This window comes from Hypomesus nipponensis, chromosome 4, assembly GCF_054491055.1.
Source record: "Hypomesus nipponensis isolate SF chromosome 4, ASM5449105v1, whole genome shotgun sequence".
NCBI lineage: Eukaryota > Metazoa > Chordata > Actinopteri > Osmeriformes > Osmeridae > Hypomesus > Hypomesus nipponensis.
In genome coordinates, this window is record NC_140364.1 from 4,627,024 (window position 1) to 4,651,901 (window position 24,878).

Genomic DNA, 24,878 nt, shown 5'->3' on the forward strand with positions numbered 1-24,878 from the left:
CAGCCAAACAATAAGTCAAATTAGACATTTGTTTCTTATTCATTTACTAGAACAGTCTATTACAGTCCATCCCAAACAACCCATAGTGTAAGAAGAATATGGTCTTAAAGTGCAAATTCTCTACAGTTTGAATAGACATGGTTGGATTTGCAAAATCAGTGTTTACCAAATGCAATTCAATAAAACAAACTCTAGAATTATTATTAGTCACATTTGTCTCATATGAATTGTTGAATGGAGACTTGCATAGCTTTTGACCGATTAAAAGGACAATTAGGATCTACTCAGGCCCAATGCTATGTGATACAGATGAAACAAGTGGAGATAGTACAATTGCATACACTGCAATTCCCAATAAGTGCAACTTCAACAAATAGTGACTTTTTGGAGCACTTACTGTAACCAGCTGGGTATCCTAGGGTTGCATTACTATGTTATTTAGGGATTTCCATCAGTTTTAACTATCAAAAGCTGACTGACTGTAAGAATAATAAAACAATATTGCTGCATGTGCATGTATCTGCATACAAATAAACTAGAAGCAACATGAAAACCGTCACTTTTCCACGTGTAGCAGCATATCGTGCTGTCTCTCCAGATAATGCCCTCAGACCAGCTAAGTTAGCTCAGCTAAAAAGATCAGATCAAATACTGTGATGTAAAAAACACAGAATATTGTCATAGAAGGTCTGCAACTGTTCAACATAAAACAAGATGCACATCAACTGAAGACATTCTCACACAAAAATTCACATATTTTGTGTCCGTGTAAGTATGTGTGTATGTTACAGTAATGTAATAGGTACTTGGATACATGAGACCTACAAGTGAATACAATAGAAAGGGCCAACTTCAATCAATTGCAAAGACTGGGTGATGGGTTACTGACATAATGGTACATGGGTACAAAAGGAAAACACAGAAGAAAAATATTTACTGTTATTGGTCAAGACACTCTTTTAAGACCCTCAGTTTCCTAGACATAGTCCAGTGACAGAGATAGGTGTTTACAGTATTTCACCCTGACTAGTACCGCATTACTTTCTCCTTCACAATTAGTATTCAATGTTTACGGGTTATAAAAAGTCTTATAAAAATACCCCCGATGTTACATTCAGTAAAAATCGGAGAATTCTTTATTTTTTGTAAGTGGCCTTGCATAAGCGATCCCATTTTCCTGTTCTGGCTCCGTTAACTGTTTCCCTCTGCATTGCAATCTCAGGGACATGAAGTTTGGCGACAGACCAACTACAGTATCGGAATATAGTTCATAGTAGAGGGCAGGGCTAACAGTGAATGGTCAAGTGCACACTCTAATAACAGAAAGTGCTAATCAAATGGAGAGGGGGTGGGTGGTCAATTGACTCTGCATCGTCCTACAGTGGGAGAAGGACGTCTCAAAGTTGGGACAACGTCACGAGTGGAGAGGGAGGAGAGCGTCACAGCAGCAAGGAGGAGGAGGGTCAGAGGACGGGGGGAGGACACTGGGCTGGAGTTGTCTCAAAGTGCAGGTCTGGAATCAGCTCGCCCCTTAACTGTACTTTTAACCTTCAGTGGGGGGCAATGCTGACAGAGCTGAGACACAAGGGATACTGAGTGCCTGTGTAGGGCTCTGGATTTGGGATGGGGGGGGGGAGGAGGGGGGAGGGTGGGTGGTTAAAGGATCCAGTGTAGTGTGAGTCTCTCATGCTTCCACATACTGGGGAGGAGGCTCCTTGGGAGGAATGGCAATTACCTCCTCATAAGAGGGCAGCAGGACCTGCAACACAACACAAAACATTAGAGTGTACTCCCGGCACAGTGGGACTGTTCTGCACTGTGCTCATGTATCCACTGTGTAGAGCTCTAGTGGTTAATGTCACCCTCTCCCTCTCTCTCTCCCTCTCTCTCCCTCTCTCTTCCTCTACGACTCTCTCTTTCTGTGCCTCATTAGCCATGGCTAGCTGCAGGTTAGCATCTCTTAACGCTCAATGATTTTGGTCAGGTCCAACCCTTTAAATGGTGTTACAAAATTACTGCTGACAGAGAGAGAGAAATAGAGAAAAAAGTAGAATATGCTCCAAGGGAATATAATTTTCTGAGCGAGTCAGGAAATCCTGGACTCATCACTGAGAGGATTCGAAATAAGCGGACATGCACGGACAGTTACATAACATGGTGGGAGCAAGAGAGAAAGACCTAGCTTTTTAAAGGCTTTACTTAATGTTCACAACAGCAGTCATCATAAGCACACTGCACCTCACATGCCAGTATGATAACAAATATTACAATGACATGGCATGTTGTACTTTACAAGTCCTTTATATTGAATTATAAAATATATATATATGCGTGAGGACTATCAAACTATTACAAATCAATTGTTGTGCGCTGCATATTTTGTATTACAACAATCTAGAGAAGAACCAATGAATTGTTCTGCTAATCTACAACCTAGTTCAGTCCACTTCTAACTACATGCTGTACTTATTATATGCTTTGTTTTGTATGTCACTGGATAAAAGCGTTGGCTAAATGAATAAAATGCATTGAACACATTTTATGTAGAATTGAGATAATGAGTTTATATGGCATTTAAAATGATATGAATTCAGCGTTTATCAATTTAGAGAAAAGCTTCTGGCATTTCTGCAGTGTGCAGGGCACACAGACACAGAAGACAGACAAAGTGACATGGGGACGAATGGATCCAGTGCCCTGGGATAATGCCTGCCAGAAAACACTGACTCGACAGTAAGGAGGACGCACTCGGGACAAGCGCTGATGCAATCACACCGCAGATACATGAGCCTAACCCAACAATGTCAACACGGGCAATCTCCTGGGACAAACTGTCTTAGGACTATGACGACTGTGTCCCACAAACAAAACTACTCTGCTATCATAGTGACCATACATACTATAAGTCTTACCGTGTCTATTAAGTGGTATCAACTGTAACAAGCAAGAGTGTGTGTGAATACATACAATTTGGATACAAGGCCAAACCTTGTTTATGTATAATATCGGATACATTTTATTACTATGATGTATTAGATTTGAGATTTTGTTTTTTTTCTATTTTCTTAAATTAGTGCATTACGTTTCAGGGGAAAAGGTTTTGGGGACTAAATCTGAGTCAGTCCAGTAGTTGCTACCTCTCAGACAATGAAGTAGGCTCAGAACATATAGCATAATGATAATGTTGAGCAAGATGGATGTGTGTGTGTGTGCACTATGCCATTAAGGAAGTTACTTACTGTGGTGTCATTTGTTGTGACGTAAACCAGGATCTCGGTGGAACCTCGACCACTCACATACCTGTAGCAATTCCATACACAGCCAATCAGGTAGGCCTGCAGGAGGAATCACACCAATGAACATTAAGTATATGGATCATTTTCACGTGATCCATTAGTTCAGATTTCAAGAATCATGCACAGAAATATCTTTTAGTCTGAGAGCAAATTAGTTTCAGATACACACAGTAAGACAAACACCTTGTCTATATGATTAATAGCATTTGAAGAGTACAGGTAATAGATTAGCTCCAGTCTTTTTACCTCTAATGGTTTGACAGCATGTTAGGATGAGTGACTATTTTGCCTTCCTCCTGACTATCAGTCTAGAGACATATTGTTTCAGAGGGGGACTGTGTACAGTATGGCGTGATGAGCCAGGTTTTAAATGAACAATCACAGTTTCCTACCAGCCACTAGTCAGTTACAAATGTTGTAATAAAAAAATCCTGTGCAGGGCCTAATTAATACAGTAGACATGAGTGCTAACTTTGTGTTACAAACAACTTGAACATTTATGCCATGGAAGTTTTGGGGTTTACATGGGATGTATTTTAGAAATAACTGAACCTCTGATAAGAGTGCAGCACTACTCTAATGCTCTGCTCATCCTCCCGACACGTTCTGCTCACACCGTGAACTTTCAACACCTACTTTGTGGCACTGTTGGCTGAATCTACACAAGCGCACGGAGCGTGACTTATTTACCAGCTGCAACAGCCTGAAGCAATGGCAAAACATTGCCCTATACCTCACAACGCATGCTAAGCTAACATGGTTAGATTTGGCAGAGGAACAGGCAGTTCATTGTCTGTAACCTGCTAGCTCCACCCGCTTCTGTGCCAAAAGGCCCATCATTCTGCCAATCCTTACACCATCTGCTGAGGTGATCCGGTCACAAACAGGGACTCTCAAGAGTTGAAGTATGTGTCTAAATCCAACACCACAACATAAGTCTTTATAGCTAGTTGAACTCATTCAATATATCATTTTTTTTCTTCTAAATGTAATACAAAGTGTTACCAATTTTAGAGCTGGGGTTATCTTGCCTTTTTACATTTAAATTTAGTCATTTAGCAACTTACTGTAAGTACAGGGACATTCCCCCCGAGGCAAGTAGGGTGAAGTGCCTTGCCCAAGGACACATCATTTTTCACGGCCGGGAATCGAACCGACAACCTTCTGATTAATAGCCCGATTCCCTAACAGCTCAGCCATCTGACTCCCTTTTTAATCTCTCTCTTCCCTCACCCATATCCCCTTCCTTTCTCCTGCCAAAAGTCAGTTGTGGGCAATCAGCAGTCAGCTGGCAGAACAAGCTGAATTCATGCTGTTAAACTTCAGGTTATGATTAGTTGACTTAGTATGAAGAATTAAACCACCATTACTGTTACAAAGTCATTAGTATTTTCTATCGCTCTCAAAAGCACAATTATTTTGTATTTGTTTTGTCAAATTCTAGTATCCCATAGACAGAAGCATATCACAAGATTATTTCCAGGTTGCTAAAATTACTTATGATTTTTTTAAACTGATGGCCATGCAAAATTAAGCTGCAGTTACATTTTGAAGAAAGAAAGAAAAGTAAACAACTGGGAGTGTGAGCGTTGGAACTATGGAAAATGACTTGATTTGATTCCACAGATGACTGCAACGTCCCTCCATCTCCCAGGAGCAAGTTACCCCTGGCGAATCATCCATGCATTATCATTAGGGCTCTGTGACTACACAGAGAAAAAAATGAGGATCTGACAATTCAGACATTAAAATCTGTCTTAAACATGGAAAACCGTGAAATGTATATACATATTTTTTTCATTTGATCTTTAACTTTGTATTCATTAGTAGATTAAATATATTGTGAAGGATTGAGGTCATTTGTGAGCAAATCTGCATCACAGTGTTATTGACCCTTCACATGAGTTTGTTGTAGGATCAAGCTGTACAAGCATAGAGGAAGATTTCCATCCTGTTTGGTTTTTATTTAGTGCTCTGTGGCTGTACAGTCACTATATTAAACGCATTCATGAATCAAGGAAGTTTGAACCAGATGAATTATGTACACCATATGGTTTACTTTGCTTAAAGATGGGGCACAGCATGGATCTCAGACATTGTGTCTTCACACTAGTGCCCTCTGTGCACTACAGAGCTGATCGCAGCTGAACCAAGCCACACTTCACTGGCCTCATTATGCATCCAACAGAGTTGGCAAAACTACAACATACATACTGTGTCCTAATTGGCTTGATTGGCTATGTATGGGTGTTGAAACAAGACTATGTTTAATACTCAGGTACAGTTAAGCTCCAAGCCTACATCTATCACAGACAGCTTCTGTGATTTCTCTTGATAGAGGATTTAGAGAGAACGAGGGACGCTTCCATTGAGGTAGCTTTACCTTGAAGGATAGGATGCAGCCTACAAAGAGGAGCACTGCAAACACGAGGCACATGTTATTGGTGGACATGATGTCCTCTTTGTACGGAAATGTCCCGGGCTGTAAGAAACACAGAGAGCGAGAGAGAGACAGAGAGGACAGAGATCAAAAATGGATTTTATAAAACGTTCCAGAAATTGTACGTTATTGACCATGTAATTAGATAGCTATACCAATGATAATATCTATGCAGTTACCTAGGAATTATAAATGGCTCTGAAATATTTTATGGAATACAAAGTGGACACAATCGTTTATTTACGCAACTTCAGAAATTAATACAAGAACGTAAATGCTAACTCAAATGAAAGTAGAACATTACCAGCTGCTGGAGGTAGTCCTGGACAGTGTTGGGGTAAACCACCACACTAATGGCTACCAAGGTGTTAAGGGCAAAGTCAAAGATTTGGTAGCAGAAGAAGGGAATGATCCAAGCGGCATGTTGCTAAAGAATGAAAATAGAAACAATTTAAAGTGTGTTTTGGGTATTTGAATGCAACATTGATTCTGTATCATTTTGTGCGTGTGTGCATTTCCTTACCTTGTAAGCACCATAGGTTGCCATACCACATATAAGGATCATGACCAGGGAAATGGCTGTGGCTATACACATGTCTGAGTGAAACAAATCAGAAAAACTATTGTTATTATTTTTTTTCAATGGCCATCATCAATGACCAAAGACAGTTTTTATTATCCAGTTATGCTTTAATTTGGCAAATGCATCCTGTAACAAACTGGTTCCGTTTTCATTTCACAACAAAGCATCAACCAAACAGTCTGGATCAGACGGTTTCACAACAAATTTTCCTTTCACAGATCAGCGTACACTATACGTTACATAAACCACTCTGGTATATAGCTGCAGTGAAGGACTTGATATTTGGCCTGGTGAAGTGATTACAGCTTGACACTTAAAAACATAGTTGATACTTAATTCTCCTTACTCCTCTCCCAGGTGCAAAGCACCACAAAATATCAACGTGACTTTCCTTCCTTCTGTCTCTTATAAAACCAAGACACTACATCATCATCACCATCTACATAGAGAACAGAGTCAATATGGCGCTTTATAATCCTGTGGAATTAGAATGGTCCATTTTAATCACCACTGTCAGCGCCTCTGGCAAGGAGGCGACCATGATGATGATGGTGAATGCCAAGGGGAGATGCTGAAAATACACACTCAGCTAACTTATATACGAACAAAGAGCTACAGCAGATTTGTCTGTTGTGAGGCAGATTTTTTGGAGTCATGGTTAGAACATGTGAAGGGATGGTACACCTGACTTGAGGATTCTTTAAGTTCCTTAGTCTCCCTAGAACTAACGTAGGGAGTGAAGAAGAAATATTTCATATTTGTTCAATGTTCAAACACCCTTAGCCTAGGATCGAGCAACCTTTGATATTCACAGTCACCAAAGTATAAAATTAAAATTGACATCCCCCCACCCCCCACATAGGATGAACTCATTTCATACATGCTATGGAGTTTAGAATAAGACAACCACCAGAGGATGACTCTTACTTGCATCATCCATGACATCAGAATCTGTGCCCAGCTCAGCACTAGTAAGGTGGTAGCGGTATTGCACCGGGTCATGGAGCGCAGACAGGAGGATGAGTAGAACCACTGCATTGATCAACTGTTGAAAAGGAAAACATTGCAACAGCATTAGGGAGTTAAACCATAGCAATGCTTTATGACATTTATAAGGGTCAACAAAACGAAAGGTCTTGGGGGTGAAATGAAGACATCTGAATGTTAGTTATTTTAAGTACTTTGCAGTGCAGCGCGAAAACCCCCACCCATACTCAGACATCTTAAATGGAGACTGTTTATCTTCATATTGCTCTAAAACCATTTGTGCCCCATATTAGCACTGCAATTAATTAAGGCAATTCAGCATTTGTCCAAGTCAGTTGGGAGTAAGCCTGACTGCTGACCTCTTGGCCAGCTCTACTTTGTGGTCGACTTTCCAAATGTAGCCTATTCGCAGTTAAATACACTGTCAGTGACATTCTTGCCTTCTAATTGAAATTGCACTTAATAGGTTAATTAATCGTGTCCGTCAATGTTTTTCATCACTGACCTTACAACATGTGACATCAATAGTAGTCAAAAATAGATCAGCCGCTTTAGCAAAGATCAAGGACTTACCTGACTAAGTAACGGTATTTTAAAATGTACGAGTCGTCTCGTGTCTAAATACAGAAGCTAGACCAAAAATATCTCGATAATTTCATGTATGCTAAAACAATCAACTGAACATTGACGTCACTTGCAAAAGCATTTTGCTTGAGATTAAATTTTTCTACAATGTTCGTAAATGTTTCAGAGATAGAGGCTACCTAAACCATAGCAAACGAGGTGCATATAAATCAATATAATGGACCTTGAATACATTTATTTATTTTTATCACAAAATGGAGAAAAGGGTGCCATAGTCCATCCGTGTGACACCGTGGCAACTCCTTGCAAAATACTAAATCCAGACATAATTTGGTTACTATTACAAACAACCCCGAAAAAAACTACACTAAAAACATATTTGAATTAATATATGGCTCACCATATACCAAATACCAAGGATAATGGTGCCCGTCCGGACATGGCAGCAAAGGCAGCAGCTGGTGGAGTACCACCGGTCCCACGGGGAAATCATTCTTCCAAATTCAATAACAACTATTTCATGAATGCCTCTAACACAATTATGAAGCTTAAAATTAGCAAACTGTTTTCTGTTATTCGGTTTGCCCTAGTCGCTTTCAGAACCACCGGACTGTCTGTTCGTATCTGCGTCGTTTCCGTTATGCACTGACCAACAGCGAAATGTTAATCGAATTTATCCGGGACACGTGACCGCTAGAGGATTTTGACAGATTAAAAACATTTTACACTAATGGGACCCGGCAAATAAACTTGTATCTTATAAATTGCATGCACGATTTGTAGGGTTATATATATATTTATAGCTTTTTTATATAAAAGGCTGAAAATAAATAAAACAAAATTTGTACAAATCTTTAACATAAAATATTCGCTGTGTATATACCCATGAATATTACCATTAACAAGGCCAAAGAAATCCCGAAAGAATGTGTATTCATGCTTCATAGCCTACTTTATAAAGTGTCCACTACAGTCTAACACATAAGGCTATGCAACACTTAGGCTATCTTATGAGAACTGCTATCCTAATATAACAATATATTTACCTTTGATAGTACCAGTCTTACACAACATACCCCACACAAACAGATGGACAAGCCAGATGAGCTCTCTTAGGCCGAAGAATCCTCTTCATTATTGTCACATGAAGGGGATTTTACTCTGCAGAATTGTGTTTCCTCTAAGCACAGACTTAAGATCAGCTCATCATGCCTATATCCTGCCTTTATCCGCCACTTAATTTCAAACTCAGACCTCATTGAGAACTTGACAAGTCGTTGACAATTACATTCAGTGCACTACATGTGTCATATTGATTGTGCTGCCATTGTGGGCTATGATTGCACAACCTGAAACTGATGTAAAATAATAAAAGAAAAGATAGCTGCAGGCAGCAATGACATTCCTCCTGACATTTGCTAAATATCCAAATGTACATGGTACAAACATGTCATTCACACATTTACACAAGTTTCCTTTTTGCTATATAACACACAGGAATACACTATCCTACACATCTGTACCAAGTTTCAAGTCAATTGGAGCTATAATTTATGAGATGAGTGAGCGTGCAGGGAGGCTGAGCAGAGCAGAGGCTGGGTTAGATGGCACAGTGGGGGGCATCTGCTGAGCCATGCTGGGTGGAACCAGTGTGGTTATGTGGCCTGACGGGGGCAGCCTTTCATTTTTGAGATATTTGGTATTTACAAAGAACACCATTATTTTACAACATAATTCTGGTAACTACAGTTTACATTTATTTGTTTAGCACTTTTATCCAAAGTAACATACACAAACTCCATACATTTATTTCTGACAATCAAACTTGCATTTGGATGGTAACTATAAGAAATGTCAAAGCACCTATACTGCACACTACAGGTTAAGGCAATAGAATTAAATTGCTGATATATCATTAAAATGACATTAAATGAAAGCTGCTCTAGACTCCTTCAACTCGGTACCTGCCCCTTTAAATCACATTGACGTCCATCACAAAAGTGACTAACCAGGAATTACATGTTGACATCTGCAATAAGGTCTTAAATGAATGAAAACATCAAGGAACTCAATACTGCCTTTGCACAGTGCAATCACAACTCAACATCAGAAAAAGTCCTTTGAATCTGTACATTTGGCTTTTCTTTCACAGAGGTTGGAAGAATGCACAAGTAAATCAGTGACAGAAATACCAAGTGCCACTAAAGAACAACAAAAGTCAACTTCCTCTCAAAACGGAATTGCTTAGAAAAACTATTTTTTACGTTTGGATTAATAAGAAACAAATTACTTGATTAAGTGACTTTTGATGCTTTTGAAAAATAATAATATATCAACTTGTACCCTCTGCTGAAAGTCAATCTATCCCACAACACTCGCTTCATTGCAGTTAAGCATATAGTGCACATCAGTTAGACCCAGTTCATATGTTCACTGAACTCGTTGCCAAGCCAGTCCAACCCATTGTTAGTTTTCTGTCTTGCATTTTTGGATATGGGAAAAGTACAATACACTTATGTATTGAATTCTGTACCCGATAATTATTGCATTAAACACAATGAACAATCCTTTTGCATATCATTTATATGGAATCTGGTAGACTTCATGTTTCTCTCCGAACCTTCTTCTGGGTCAGTTTTGGAGCCTCCAAAACCTGCCTGAATCGGGTCAGACTTTACTGTGAAGAAACCAGTAAAACATGATGTTATCATCAACATAACATTAGTATTTAAATCAGTAGTAGCGCTTCACTATAGGTATAACAACTGGACTGATTTGAATCTTCCAAAACATTTTACACATTTCAAACTGCACTAACCCTAACCGATGGTTCTGTAGCTTACTTTAATATAAAATAAATATTTGTTTAAATCAACCACATGCAGAAGTTGCTCAACCACAGATAATAGTTTTTCCAAATTAGGATTAAGTATCTAAATTGAGTCTTACTTGATGTGTTAAATAAAATCATCCTCTTTTCCCCCAGCGGTAGCTCACATACACATGTTTGTGTGTGATGGAAGGGGTTGGGTGGGACATCAAATTATTTTTGTAGTTCACAAGCTAGAACGTTTCTACATACCTAAACAATGCTACCCAACCATCTGGAAAATATGATTACAGCATATTCCTCTCTTAAAATCAAGTGTAAGTACCTGTTTCCAGACTGGGTGGGAAAACTTGTCCATCTGACTTGGCAACCTGGAGGGGTAGGTGTTGGGGGGTCAGGGTTGACTGTGGAGGGCAAGGATGGGTGCAAGGGGCCCAGTGTGTGCAGAGACAGTCAGAGAGGGAGGAGAGCAGGCCACAGGGGGCAGGATGGAGGAGGACACATAGGGGTTTGACAGCACAAGAGGAGTAGGAAGGGAGTTGTGGGTCAACAGTGCTGTATCTGTGTCATCGTTAGTAGTTACCACAGAGTATCCACCTGCAGATCAGAGGTGGCAGACAGGAAATGACATCACTGGGCCTCGTTGTCGCTCGAAAAAGGAATTTCAAAAGACGGTGCTTCCCAGAGAAGATTCCTCAACACGTCTGGCTCGCAGACAGTTGATCTCCGTAATCACCTGGAGGAAGAGCTTCCATTTAGAACCATGTACAAAAAAAAGCCATCCATGAAAAAACAACATGGGTCACACTGCACTGATCGTGAAAGGAGGCTTGTGCGTACCTGCTGTTTGGTCAACAGGAGCTGCTGAACTTTGGCGAAGGCAGCCTGCAGTGAGCTTTGGGCCTGGGTGAGAGAAGTGTCCAAGGCCAGCATGGACTGGCTGAGCTCCTCCTCCTTCAGAGACACGGCCAACAGCTGACCCACCTGGTCTGCTGCACACAGCACAGTTCATCAGAGTACAGTCACTGGGGACAGTCACACGCTGGTCAAGACAGATGCAGCTGGTGCTGAATACAAAGACAACTATAAAGCATGTTTCTAGCACTATCCCAATGACATGCCTAACAAACATTAGCTGCAATAGGCAAAACATTGTATGGACAGGTTAACATACCACTCTTTAGTTTCACTTTCGGCCTTTTCCCACTGTGGTCAGCAGATGCACCAGGTAATCCGCTATCCTGTAGCAAACAGGCAAAAACTGTTGTTGTTGTAAATGTTGCTGTGGGGATTTAAGATGTTTATGTACACAAACATACAGATCAATGTATTTTTCTCTATATTTTTATATATACACCCAGAGTATGTAACAACACCATCCTGCTCACAGTGTTACACCTCTTCCTCTGCTCAGTTCTGTGGACCACTGCTCCATTGTGGCCATGACTCAAGCTAGGGTCCTCCAGAGAGACAGGGGACCCTGACGCTACTCTGGGCTGTTCCACCCTCTGGGCCCTGAGCGCTCTCTCTCTGTCAGGTGAAACCTGGGCTGGGGGAGGGGATGGGCCATGGACACCAGGCAGGGGAAGGTCTTCACCAACACCCAAGCACTGTGGGTTAGAGAGATGTACCAGCTCGATCCCAAACCTGGAACAAGATTTAAAACAAAATACCTTTTTCTTTTGTTCACTTAGTTTGTCACTGGTTCAGTCTATGACTGCCTCTGAGCCAAAAGTGACTTATTCACCTGGGCATGCCTTTGACCTCCTCCCTGTTGGCCTCCTGGGACATCTCCTTCAAGTTGACCTTCGTCTGGGAGCCAGACGAGATCATCGGCTTCTGCAGAGTGGGCTTCAGCTCCGCCTCCTTCTCTTCCAGGGCCTTTGCCATTTCACTGGGTTTTAACATCCTGCGTGCTACAGCAGCAGCCTTTGAATTAAGCCATCTGTGCAAGCGCTTCTTCTTTGGCATCTGAAAAAGTGGAAAAGCCATTAAGTAAGGAAGAAAAACAATGCATCAGCAGTACTAGTCTTCATAAAGCTACATTATATTTTGCTTCTCATGTGTAGGTAATCATTTAACCATCATGCCCATGTCTTTATATAGGGTGAATACAGGTTAAAAAAAACTCTTAATACAAAAAAGGAAAACATTTGGAATGCCATATAGTGTTATTGAGTGTATTTTGTCAGTACAGGAACATGGTCCTCCAAGTATAGCATTAGAGGACAGTTTAATTGATGACCATGAAATATGACATTATAGTGACTTTTATTGAATCATGATTTGGACAGTGACTTTCCAAACCATGGACGTTAGAATTGAAATGGCCCACTTTGGTGAAGGCAGCCTGCCGTGAGCTTTGGGCCTGGGTGAGAGAAGTGTCCAAGGCCAGCATGGACTGGCTGAGCTCCTCCTCCTTCAGAGACACGGCCAACAGCTGACCCACCTGGTCTGCTGCACACAGCACAGTTCATCAGAGTACAGTCACTGGGGACAGTCACACGCTGGTCAAGACAGATGCAGCTGATGCTGATTACAGCCTGAATACAAAGACAACTATAAAGCATGTTTGTAGCACTGTCCCAATGACCTGACGACATGCCTAACAAACATTAGCTGCAATAGGCAAAACATTGTATGGACAGGTTAACATACCACTCTTTAGTTTCACTTTCGGCCTTTTCCCACTGTGGTCAGCAGATGCACCAGGTAATCCGCTATCCTGTAGCAAACGGGCAAAAAACTTTGTTGTTGTAAATGTTGCTGTGGGGATTTAAGATGTTTATGTACACAAACATACAGATCAATGTATTTTTCTCTATATTTTTATATATACACCCAGAGTATGTAACAACACCATCCTGCTCACAGTGTTACACCTCTTCCTCTGCTCAGTTCTGTGGACCACTGCTCCATTGTGGCCATGACTCAAGCTAGGGTCCTCCAGAGAGACAGGGGACCCTGACGCTACTCTGGGCTGTTCCACCCTCTGGGCCCTGAGCGCTCTCTCTCTGTCAGGTGAAACCTGGGCTGGGGGAGGGGATGGGCCATGGACCCCGGTTAAGGGAAGGTCCTCGTCAACAGTGTTGGGTGTAACGTGTTACATTGTAACTTGTTACAATGTAACGTGTAACGCGTTACAGTAGTCAGACTACTTTTGTTAGGTAACGAGTAACTTAATGCGTTACTTATTTAATTGAATGAATCCGTTACTAGTTCCTTGTTCAAACAAGTAACGCGTTACTTAATTTAGTCTTTTGGTCGAGAGCACTCAGCATGTAGCTAAAAGTCTAGGAAAGTTGAGGCTACTTTTCTCTAGGTACCCACGAAAACGTCTTAATCTGCTAGACATGTGGGTTCCCCTTCGTTCTTTTGGTGCGCAGTCTCACGAGCCCAATTTACCCGGCGTCATGGAGCCGACCAGCTAAATAGTTATTTAAGACTTGCATGAACAGGCCTACGTAATGGCACATTAAATAAAGTATTGAACCCAAGCTTGTGTGATGTGTTGCTGTATCGTTCAGTGGTTTCGGTTTAGGATTATATTACAGTAAGTAAAATAGTCTGGTTCAGTACATAAGTGAACACCATTTTGCTATCATATACCCAACTATAGCTTAGCTTCGTTTTGCTCCTAGATTCAAACCTAGCCCTTGTAGAGCTAGCTAACTACTTGACTTCTGCCTGACATGTTACAACATTATTTATTGATTAAAGAGTTTCTTGATCGAAGAACTTCATGCAAATATTGCTTATCATTATAGTGGATTATTACCTTGATCCGTCTTGCTGTATAATGAAGATTGATCATGTTATATGCGAGTGACACTGAATATTCAGTAAAATGTGTGCTATTGCTGAGGTCAACCCATTAAAGGTGCCTTCTGGGCAGAAGAGTGACCAAGGTGAATTGTCTTAGAAATAAAAGACTTTTCTTAATGTAACGCAAAAGTAACTTAACGCCTTACTCTCTACAGAAGTAACTAAGTAACGTAACTAGTAACTGTAATTGGTTACTTTAAAAAGTAACGTTACCCAACACTGCTCGTCAACACCCAAGCCCTCTGGGTTGGAGAGATGTACCAGCTCGATCCCAAACCTGGAACAAGATTTAAAACAAAATACCTTTTTCTTTTGTTCACTCAGTTTGTCACTGGTTCAGTCTATGACTGCCTCTGAGCCAAAAGTGCCTTATTCACCTGGGCATGCCTTTGACCTCCTCCCTGTTGGCCTCCTGGGACATCTCCTTCAAGTTGACCTTCGTCTGGGAGCCAGACGAGATCATCGGCTTCTGCAGAGTGGGCTTCAGCTCCGCCTCCTTCTCTTCCAGGGCCTTTGCCATTTCGCTGGCTTTTAACATCCTGCGTGCTACAGCAGCAACCTTCAAATTAAGCCCTCTGCGCGAGCGCTTCTTCTTTGGCATCTGAAAAACAGGGAAAAGCCATTAAGTAAGGAAGAAAAACAATGCATCAGCAGTACTAGTCTTCATAAAGCTACATTATATTTTGCTTCTCAAGTGTTGGTAATCATTTAACCATCATGCCCATGTCTTTATATAGGATGAATACAGGTAAAAAAAAACTCTTAATACAAAAAAGGAAACATTTGGAATGCCATATAGTGTTATTGAGTGTATTTTTTCAGTACAGGAACATGGTCCTCCAAGTATAGCAGTAGAGGACAGTTTGATTGATGACCATGAAATGACATGATAGTGACTTTTATTGAATCATGATTCGGACAGTGATTTTCCGAACCATGGACTTAAGAATTGGTTCAGCATCATCCGCATTAAAACATAAACAGTAACAAGAGTAGAGGGAATCAAGTGTTGTGTCTGCTCACTGTTAAATGATAAACTGTCCTTTTTATACTTTTGACCCTTCAGGTAGATTCCTTCAGAAAATACATCTAGTTTACTGAAACAGTAGTCTGCGACGTCATTCACCCACAAAATGCGATTTCGCGTCACTTCATTGCTGATCTCAAAGCACATGTGATAAGACATTTTTAACTTGATAATTTCACCCAATCAAGGTTAACAGGAAGTACCAACAGTGGTTTCCGATCAGCTGCAAAAAGTTACAAAGGAAAGAACGTTCCCAACAGAACGTTCAGATTTCTGTACATTCCTGAAGAACGTTCGACCACTTGATATTTCTCCAAATTTGTATTTTTTATATGTTGACTAAAGATATCTTATTTTGAAGAAAACAACCTAATCTTTCGTTTAAGATGTCTCCTCGGGGTTTTTCCCTTCTATCCAAGGTCGCAAACAAGAACAATGTTAAAGGTTTGATGGCCTATCCATTGCTAGCCTGCACCTATGTAGAGCTAGCAAAGACAAATCCTTAGTAGCTGCTATGTTGCACCAAACACGCATACAAAACTGTATAAAATATAGAGCTAAACTTATCATGCGAATGAAATGCAAAAATACATGTTTTGTATCGCCGATGTAGGTAGGCTCGTATTACTTACTGTCAAAATCAAATGTTAGAGCTGAGGGCGGCAGGAGTCTCGTGAGTTGTTTTCTTGACGTCTTCAGTACAGTGGATACAATTAAATTGTGATCATTTCTGGGTCTCGCATTAGTGCCAAAGAGTATAGAAGCACAGTTTTAACCTCGAGGAATAATCACTAAAGAGTTTAGAAGACTTGTATACTCTTTGTAATCGTGGTACCGGTTGTTGGAACACCAACAGATAGAAAATCAGGAAATGACGTCCCTGAATTTAGAGCGTGCACGTGCAACATTTTCCAACTACGGTGGATGACTGATCCTCTCATCTTTTTCCACCTCTTTGTATTTATTTTGCACCTTTACATCGGGGCAACTGTATTTCTTGAAAATGACAAAGTGAACCATGCCTTTCTTTTTACTTGTCTCGCCTTCATTTCTTTATGATGGAACTTCTTTTCTAGTTTTTTTCATCTCCAGGTTCTTCGCAATTTTTGTTTTGCTCGCCTTTACTCATGTTCATTCTTTATTCGCACATCATAATAATGTCAAGAATACCATTATTATACAACACAATTATGGTAACTGCAGTTTAAATGTATTTGCTTAGCATACTTTTGTCCATAGCAACATATACATAAGTAATAGTAAGTCGCTCTGGATAAGAGCGTCTGCTAAATGACTAAATGTAAATATACATCCTGCACACGAGCTCAGCACATGGACTAGAAGAGCACAGTTAAAACAGTAGGCTGTTATTACAGTGATTAGTACCAAGGAATTATAATATTGTTTATTATTATATTAGATAATATTGCATAATTCCACAGATGAGCCAGTGGAACAACATTATCATCTAAAGTTCAAGTCTTTTAGGTAAACAGACCAACACAGGGTTAGACTGGGCACTGAAATTCTTAGGAAAAGACAATGCAAAGCAACCTGGCATATCATGACATATCAGTACTATCAGAACAAATTTACACCTACTGTATGAAAAGGCATTAACATATAATAAGATAAACCTCCTAAACATACAAAATAATTAACAATAGAGTAAACGGAACCTATAATACACATAATATCCTAACCTTATAACCTAACCTAGAGACAATGGTACACTTTGTGCATTATTGCTTTAAAGAAACTGTAGTCCAATCTACATGTGCGAGACCGAATTATTCGGTATTGCTTGCCAGAAGGCAACGGGATAAAAAAGACTAATGAGAGGGTGGTAACAGTCTCTTCGGATCCTGCCAGCTTTCCTGAGGCTTTGTGTGTGGTAGGTGTCCTATAGGGCAGGGAGTTTCCTGCTGATGATGAACTCAGCAGACCTGTCTACGTAGGGCCTATACCACACTGTGATGCAGCCAGTCAGTATGCTCTCTATAGTGCATCTGTAGAAGTTAGTGAGGATGACTGGGTCCATGCCAAAGTTCTTCAGTCTCCTCAAGAAGAAGAGGTGTTTGAGGCCTACTTTGACCACCTTGTCCGTGTGAGCAGACCAGGTGAGAACCTGAAGCAGCTGACCTTTTCCACTTCGGATTCGTTGATGTGTAGGGGTGCATGCTCCTCCCCCTGAGGTTAATAACAGATGTTATTGTCCTGACACCATTATGCCAGGGTATCCACCTCCTCTCTGTAGGCTGACTCGTCACTGTCAGAGATGAGGCCCACGATGGTTGTGTCGTCAGCAAACTTCACCAGAGCTTGGAACCGGGCGTTGCCGCACAGTCGTGTGTGAACAAGGAGAACAGGAGAGGGCTGAGCACACAGCCCTGGGGGGTGCCCGTGTTGGTGATCAGTGTGGATGAGGTGTGGTCACCAATTCTCACCACCCGTAGCCTTCCTGACAGGACGTTGAAGATACACTTGCAGAGGGAGATTCTTAGTCCCAGGTCCACCAGCTTGGAGACCAGTCTAGAGGGGATTGTGGTGTTGAATGCAGTCAATGAACAGCATCCTCACATACGTATTCCCTTTGTCCAGGTGGGAGAGAGCGGTGGGCATTGTCGGGGCGATGGCATTGTCTGTAGACCTGTTGGACCAGTATGCAAACTGCATAGGGTCCAGGGTGGGAGGCAGCGAGGAACAGATGAATGATTTGACTAGCCGCTCGAAGAACTTCATGATGACAGAGGTCAGTGCTATCGGGCGATTGTCATTCATGCAGGTGACCTTGGTGTCTTTACTGCAGGAGGGTCACTGTCCCTCTCAAAATGAGCATAGAAAGCATTCAGATGTATGCCCATTTTGCGGCATTGATGGCCTTCGGAGGGTCGTATCTGGCCATCCTGTACTGATCAGGGTCCCCAGAGTTAAAAGCGACAGACCGGAGATCTCAGGTTGGCCCGGACCACGGCACCAATCCAGGGCTTCTGATTGGAGAAAGACCGGACAACCTTCCTGGGGACGATGTCATCGATGCAGTGTTGAATGTAGCTGGAAACAGTCTCTATATTTGTTTGTCTCCATCTGCTGTCTCCCTACACATCAGTCAGGCGGTGGTGTCAAAACATTCCTGTAGGGTCGCCACACTCAGCACTCCATAGGTGAACTGTCTTCACAACCGGTCAGACTTGTTTTAGCTTTTGTTTGTATGCGGGAAGCAGAAGGATGGAGGAGTGATCAGCCTTGCCAAAAGCAGGCCAGGGGAGGGGTTTGTAGCTGCCCCTGAATGTGGTATAACAATGGTCAAGGGTCTAGCCTCCAAGTGTGGGGAAGTCAATGTGCTGATAGAACTTGGTCAGGACCTTCTTCATCCTGGCTCTGTTAAAATCTCCAACAACAATGGAGGATGCTTCTGGGTGCACATTCTCCAGACCATTGATAATCACATACAGTTCATCCAAAGCATATGATGCATCTTTTTATTTTCACAATGAGTGGCACTACAGTGGCACTAACTAAATCATCTGCACATTTGTTTAAACAATGTACGAGTTTGATTATCAAAGTGAATCAAATTTGCAGTTGGATGGTAACTATATAAAAAAAAAAAAAAAACAGAACAACAACAAAAGTAAACTTCCCCCTTAAAACTGAATTGCTTAGAAAAACTATTTTCTACATTTGGGTTAATAGGAAACAAATTACTTAAAAGTGACTTTTGTATAATAATATATCAACTTGTACCCTCTACTGCAAGTCAATCTCTCCCACAACACTTGCTTCATTGCAGTTAAGCATATAGTGCACATCAGTTAGACCCAGTTCATACGTTCACTGAACTCCTTGCCAAGCAAGTCCCCATTTTTAGTTCTGTCTTTCATTTCTAAATATGGGAAAAGTATAATACACTTATGTATCAAATTCTGTACCCAATAATTATTGCATTTAAGACAATGAAAAATCATTTTGCTTATGATTTATATGGAATCTGGTTGACTTCATGTTGAACCTTCTTCTTCTGGGTCAGATTTGGAGACTCTAGGATCAGGTCAGACTTTACTGTGAAGAAACCAGTAAAACATGATGTTATCACCATCAAAACATTAGTATGTAAATCAGTTGTAGCTCTTCACTATAGGTATAACTACTGGACTGATTATATAATTGACAAAATCTTCCAACCATGTTACACATTTCAAACTGCACTCACCCTAACCGATGGTTCTGTAGCTTACTTCTTTAATATATAATAAATATTTGTTTCAATCAACCACATGCAGAAGTTGCTCAACCACGGATAAGAGTTTTTCCAAATTAGGATTAAGTATCTAAATTGAGTCTTACTTGATGTGTTAAATAAAATCATCCTCTTTTCCCCCAGCGGTAGCTCACATACACATGTTTGTGTGTGATGGAAGGGGTTGGGTGGGACATCAAATTATTTTTGTAGTTCACAAGCTAGAACATTTCTACAAAACATGACCTAAACAAACGCTACCCAACCATCGAGAAAATATGATTAGGGTATATTACTAGCTTAAAACCAAGTGTAAGTACCCGTTTCCCGACTGGGTGGGAAAACTTGTCCATCTGACTTGGCAACCTGGAGGGGTAGGTGTTGGGGGGGTCAGGGTTGACTGTGGAGGGCAAGGATGGGTGCAAGGGGCCCAGTGTGTGCAGAGACAGTCAGAAAGGGAGGAGAGCAGGCCACAGGGGGCAGGATGGAGGAGGACACATAGGGGTTTGACAGCACAAGAGGAGTAGGAAGGGAGTTGTGGGTCAACAGTGCTGTATCTGTGTCATCGTTAGTAGTTACCACAGAGTATCCACCTGCAGATCAGAGGTGGCAGACAGGAAATGACATCACTGGGCCTCGTTGTCGCTCGAAAAAGGAATTTCAAAAGACGGTGCTTCCCAGAGAAGATTCCTCAACACGTCTGGCTCGCAGACAGTTGATCTCCGTAATCACCTGGAGGAAGAGCTTCCATTTAGAACCATGTACAAAAAAAAAACCATCCATGAAAAAACAAAACGGGTCACACTGCACTGATCGTGAAAGGAAACGTAGTGTGTACCTGCTGTTTGGCCAACAGGAGCTGCTGAACTTTGGTGAAGGCAGCCTGCAGTGAGCAGCGGGCCTGGGTGAGAGAAGTGTCCAAGGCCAGCATGGACTGGCTGAGCTCCTCCTCCTTCAGAGACACGGCCAACAGCTGACCCACCTGGTCTGCTGCACACAGCACAGTTCATCAGAGTACAGTCACTGGGGACAGTCACACGCTGGTCAAGACAGATGCAGCTGATGCTGATTACAGCCTGAATACAAAGACAACTGCCGTATTTTCCGGACTTTAAATCAGTTTTAAATGACAGTTTTTTTTGTCATAGTTTGGCTGGTCCTGCGACTTATAGTCAGGTGCGACTTATATATAAAATTATATATAATTTAACAGGTTATAAAAATGTTAATTCATACTGCCTGAGATGAACCAGCGAGTTCAACGGATTCAGTGATGTGGAATGAGATTGGGAGCTTCGTGAACTATTTTACCGATAACTTGCTTGTTGGACTCGCTAGCTTGTTATGTTAATTTAGCCTATTCAGCCTCCCAGGTATGTTCTTTATAATGTTGTGTAGCTGAATAACTGTTAATGTGTGACGTTAACATACCGGACACCTATTCAGCCTGTTGTTCTGTGTGCTATTGTGTAGTTGAACAACTTGCCTTTCCAGATTAAATGTCTGTTTAAACATTGTATGGACAGGTTAACATACCACTCTTTAGCTTCACTTTCGGCCTTTTCCCACTGTGGTCAGCAGATGCACCAGGTAATCCGCTATCCTGTAGCAAACAGGCAAAAACTGTTGTTGTTGTAAATGTTGCTGCGGGGATTTAAGATGTTTATGTACACAAACATACATATCAATGTATTTTTCTCTCTATTTTTATATATACACACACAGAGTATGTAACAACACCATCCTGCTCACAGTGTTACACCTCTTCCTCTGCTCAGTTCTGTGGACCACTGCTCCATTGTGGCCATGACTCAAGCTAGGGTCCTCCAGAGAGACAGGGGACCCTGACGCTACTCTGGGCTGTTCCACCCTCTGGGCCCTGAGCGCTCTCTCTCTGTCAGGTGAAACCTGGGCTGGGGGAGGGGATGGGCCATGGAGACCAGGCAGGGGAAGGTCTTCACCAACACCCAAGCACTGTGGGTTAGAGAGATGTACCAGCTCGATCCCAAACCTGGAACAAGATTTAAAACAAAATACCTTTTTCTTTTGTTCACTTAGTTTGTCACTGGTTCAGTCTTCAGTCTGCCTCTGAGCCAAAAGTGACTTATTCACCTGGGCATGCCTTTGACCTCCTCCCTGTTGGCCTCCTGGGACATCTCCTTCAAGTTGACCTTCGTCTGGGAGCCAGACGAGATCATCGGCTTCTGCAGAGTGGGCTTCAGCTCTGCCTCCTTCTCTTCCAGGGCCTTAGCCGTTTCGCTGGCTTTCAAGATCCTGCGTGCTACAGCAGCAGCCTTAATATGAAGCCCTTTGCGCCAGTTCTTCTTCCTTGGCATCTGAAAAACAGGGAAAAGCTATTAAGGAAGAAAAAAAAAGTACCCGTCTTTCCTAAAGCTACATTAGAATATTTCACTTTTTCCGTATTTTTCGGAAAATAAGCCGCCTTTGTATAAACCGCACCCCACCAGAATGGGAGCTTTGTGTTTGTAAATCTGAGGATAAACCACGCTGGAATATAGGTTGCACTTGATACGGAACAATAATACCAAGCAATGCACGAGTAGGCAATCTTACAGCATGCCGTTGTGTCACACACTTTGGTAGTGGATAATATGTCCAGAAATAAAGTGTTTCGTGCATTGTATAAATATTATTAACATTTATTTTACAGTCAATGTTTGTTGGCAATTACATCACCAACGCTGGCAACTGTCCGAGTTTGGGGAGCATTAAAAAACATGGGTACTTCATCCATGTTCTCAACTTTACTTGGTGGGAAATTGTGTTCTCTTATAATCCCATGGACAAATGATTTCAAATCCTGTATGCCTACTTTTTCCTCCCAGCCATCGGGTAATTTCTGTCCAACATCTGTTCGGGCTTTGATAGATAAATTGTTCCTCTTCATAAAGCGGAAGCACCAAGATGGGCTAGACGTAAAATCCTCATGTCCCATTTCCTTTGCCATTACACTGGCTTTTAGTCGAATGGCTACAGTACTCCCGGCATCTCGCTGGGCTGTGATCCAGGACACCATATTCTTCTCTAAATTAGGCCAGCGGCACCGTTGACCTCGACCAGCGGCTCTGGCAGTGGTTTTCTGCTTTCTCAGGTCATCTTCGCGTAGTCTCCACTGACGAACCTGTCTTTCATCTACTCCATGTTCTCTTCCTGCGGCACGGTTTCCTTTCTGTTTCGCAAGTTCAATTACCTCCAGCTTCTTGGAATTTGTATAAGATCTTCTAGAAGATGATGGCGCAGCTACAGATTCATCGCAAGGCATTTTTAATATTTAAACTTTACTTTTAACACGAGGGAATGTGAATACAAAGTGACTGCTAGTCTGTAAGTACTGATGTGTTGTTTGATTCAAGGACTCGGGAGTACAGTCCTCTCAGAGTGATTGGTTCCTTTTTCTCGTGGCCGCGCATCGGGACTGTTACATAGGCTCAGTCAGGCTCGAGGAAACAGAAATGATTCGTTCATTTCCCGACCGGGTCTTCGGATACGAGTCTTCGGATCCTTTTTCACGTGACCTGCAAAGGTTGAAATGAACAAATGACTCGAAAAATGATTCGTTAATTTGAATGAACGAGATTCAAAAAACCGAGTCCGTAAAATGTTACAAACTTCCAGCAGTATCTTCAGACTGAACCAAAACTAGCCTATTTCACGACAGCCTAAGGCAGAGTGAGTGAAACGAAACGTCTGTATTATTTTTTTCCGTCTTTATTTACACGGCCATGGCTAAAATTGCATGGTCTGATTGACAATAAAGTTGACTATGACATTAAAGTGCAGTTTGATTGCCGACTATGAAATATGATATTAGTGACTCTATTCAATCATGATTCGTACTATAGCCATGGAATTGGTTCAGCATCAATCTGCATTAAAACATTCACAGTAACAAGAGTAGAGGGAATCAAGTGTTGTCTATGCTCAGAAATGATAAACTGTCCTTTTTATACTTTTACTGATCCTACAGGTGGATTCCTTCATTAAGTAGCCTACATCTCGTTTACTTCGAACAGTCTGCGACGTTGTCTATAACAGTGGTTTCCAACCCTGGTCATTATGGCACCCTGTCCTACCTGTTTTAGATGTTTCCCTGCTCCAACACACCTGATTCCAATGAATGGTCATAAGCAGGCTTCTGCAGAGCTGGATAACGACCCATTCATTGGAATCAGGTGTGTTGGAGCAGCGAAACATCTAAAACACGCCGGACAGGCCAGTGGCCTGAGGACCAGGGTTGAACTGGATTCACCCTCAAAATGCGATTTCGCGTCACTTCATAGCAGATCTCAAGCACATGTAATGGCCAGCCACATTTTAAATTTCGTCCTTCTATTTTTTTTTTTTTTAAGTTGGCCATTTCACTCAGTTTATAGGAAGTGTCAACAGTGGTTTGTTGACTAGAGATAGCCTACGTTATTTGAAGAAAACAGCCCAATCTTTCGTTTAAGATGTCTCCTCCTCGTGGTTTTGCCTCTATCGAAGGTAGTAGCGTTAAGCAAGAAAGGTTTGATGGCTCATCCATTGCTAGCCTGAAATACATAATGTAGCCTATGTAGAGCTAGCAAAGACAACTCATAGTAGTTGCTAACTAACAAACACGGATACAATCCTGTATAAAGTAAAGTGCTAAACTTATCATGCAAATGAAAATGCAAGAACAAATGGTTTGTATCACCGTAGTACTAGGTAGGCTCTTATTACTTACTGTCAAAATCAAATTTCAAAGGTGAGGGCGGCAGGAGTCGTTTTCTTGACGTCTTCAGTAGCTAGTAGTACAGTGGGTAGAATTAAATTGTGTTCTTCTCTTGCATCAGTGACAAAGACTATAGAAGCACAGTTTAAACCTCAGAGTTCAGAAGACTTAACGCTAGCCCACTCTTTGTAATCGTGGTACCAGTTGTTGGAACACCGCCGGATAGAAAATCAGGAAATTACGTAGCTACCTGAATGTAGAGCGTGCACGTAACATCTTCCAACTACGGTGGACGAATTCAGCACAAAAAAAAACAAACAAAAAAACAATGCAGCACCATTCAGGTAACTA

The 24,878-nt window shown here is 41.6% G+C and overlaps 3 protein-coding genes across 13 annotated transcripts; all 3 read right to left on the reverse strand.

The window, feature by feature from the left end:
- Window positions 1-1,635: 1,635 nt before the first annotated feature.
- On the reverse strand, window positions 1,636-8,523 carry laptm4b (lysosomal protein transmembrane 4 beta). Its single transcript, XM_084696595.1, has 7 exons — window positions 8,292-8,523; window positions 7,247-7,364; window positions 6,260-6,333; window positions 6,041-6,163; window positions 5,680-5,778; window positions 3,240-3,335; window positions 1,636-1,759 (listed from the first exon to the last, which is right to left on the reverse strand). The coding sequence occupies exons 1-7, from the start codon at window positions 8,382-8,384 to the stop codon at window positions 1,685-1,687; spliced, it is 678 nt and encodes a 225-aa protein (XP_084552721.1). The 5' UTR covers window positions 8,385-8,523; the 3' UTR covers window positions 1,636-1,684.
- Window positions 8,524-9,558: 1,035 nt separating this feature from the next.
- LOC146295138 (zinc finger protein 106-like) lies at window positions 9,559-16,439 on the reverse strand. 7 transcript variants are annotated; one of them, XM_084696881.1, is made up of 12 exons: window positions 16,206-16,439; window positions 14,924-15,147; window positions 14,760-14,823; window positions 13,380-13,446; window positions 13,057-13,178; window positions 12,469-12,692; window positions 12,110-12,368; window positions 11,896-11,962; window positions 11,562-11,713; window positions 11,319-11,457; window positions 11,047-11,092; window positions 9,559-10,568 (listed from the first exon to the last, which is right to left on the reverse strand). In XM_084696881.1, exons 2-10 carry the CDS (start codon window positions 15,145-15,147, stop codon window positions 11,386-11,388), a joined length of 1,251 nt encoding a protein of 416 aa, XP_084553007.1. In that variant the 5' UTR covers window positions 16,206-16,439; the 3' UTR covers window positions 9,559-10,568; window positions 11,047-11,092; window positions 11,319-11,385. The 7 variants fall into 7 exon arrangements, with proteins under 7 accessions (XP_084553007.1, XP_084553005.1, XP_084553006.1 ...); XM_084696879.1 differs by having other exon boundaries at window positions 11,047-11,125; XM_084696880.1 differs by having other exon boundaries at window positions 11,305-11,457.
- A 450-nt stretch (window positions 16,440-16,889) lies between these two features.
- Window positions 16,890-24,792, reverse strand: LOC146295139 (uncharacterized). Of its 5 annotated transcripts, none has more exons than XR_014753266.1 (8): window positions 24,540-24,792; window positions 22,647-23,349; window positions 21,926-22,149; window positions 21,566-21,824; window positions 21,350-21,416; window positions 20,652-20,800; window positions 20,393-20,545; window positions 16,890-19,635 (listed from the first exon to the last, which is right to left on the reverse strand). XR_014753266.1 is itself a non-coding variant. In XM_084695851.1 (7 exons), exons 2-7 carry the CDS (start codon window positions 23,094-23,096, stop codon window positions 20,474-20,476), a joined length of 1,224 nt encoding a protein of 407 aa, XP_084551977.1. In that variant the 5' UTR covers window positions 23,097-23,349; window positions 24,540-24,792; the 3' UTR covers window positions 20,191-20,473. The 5 variants fall into 5 exon arrangements, 1 of the variants encoding a protein (XP_084551977.1); XR_014753264.1 differs by having other exon boundaries at window positions 20,407-20,545; window positions 20,652-20,803; window positions 24,540-24,791; XR_014753263.1 differs by having other exon boundaries at window positions 20,652-20,803; window positions 24,540-24,791.
- Window positions 24,793-24,878: the final 86 nt, after the last annotated feature.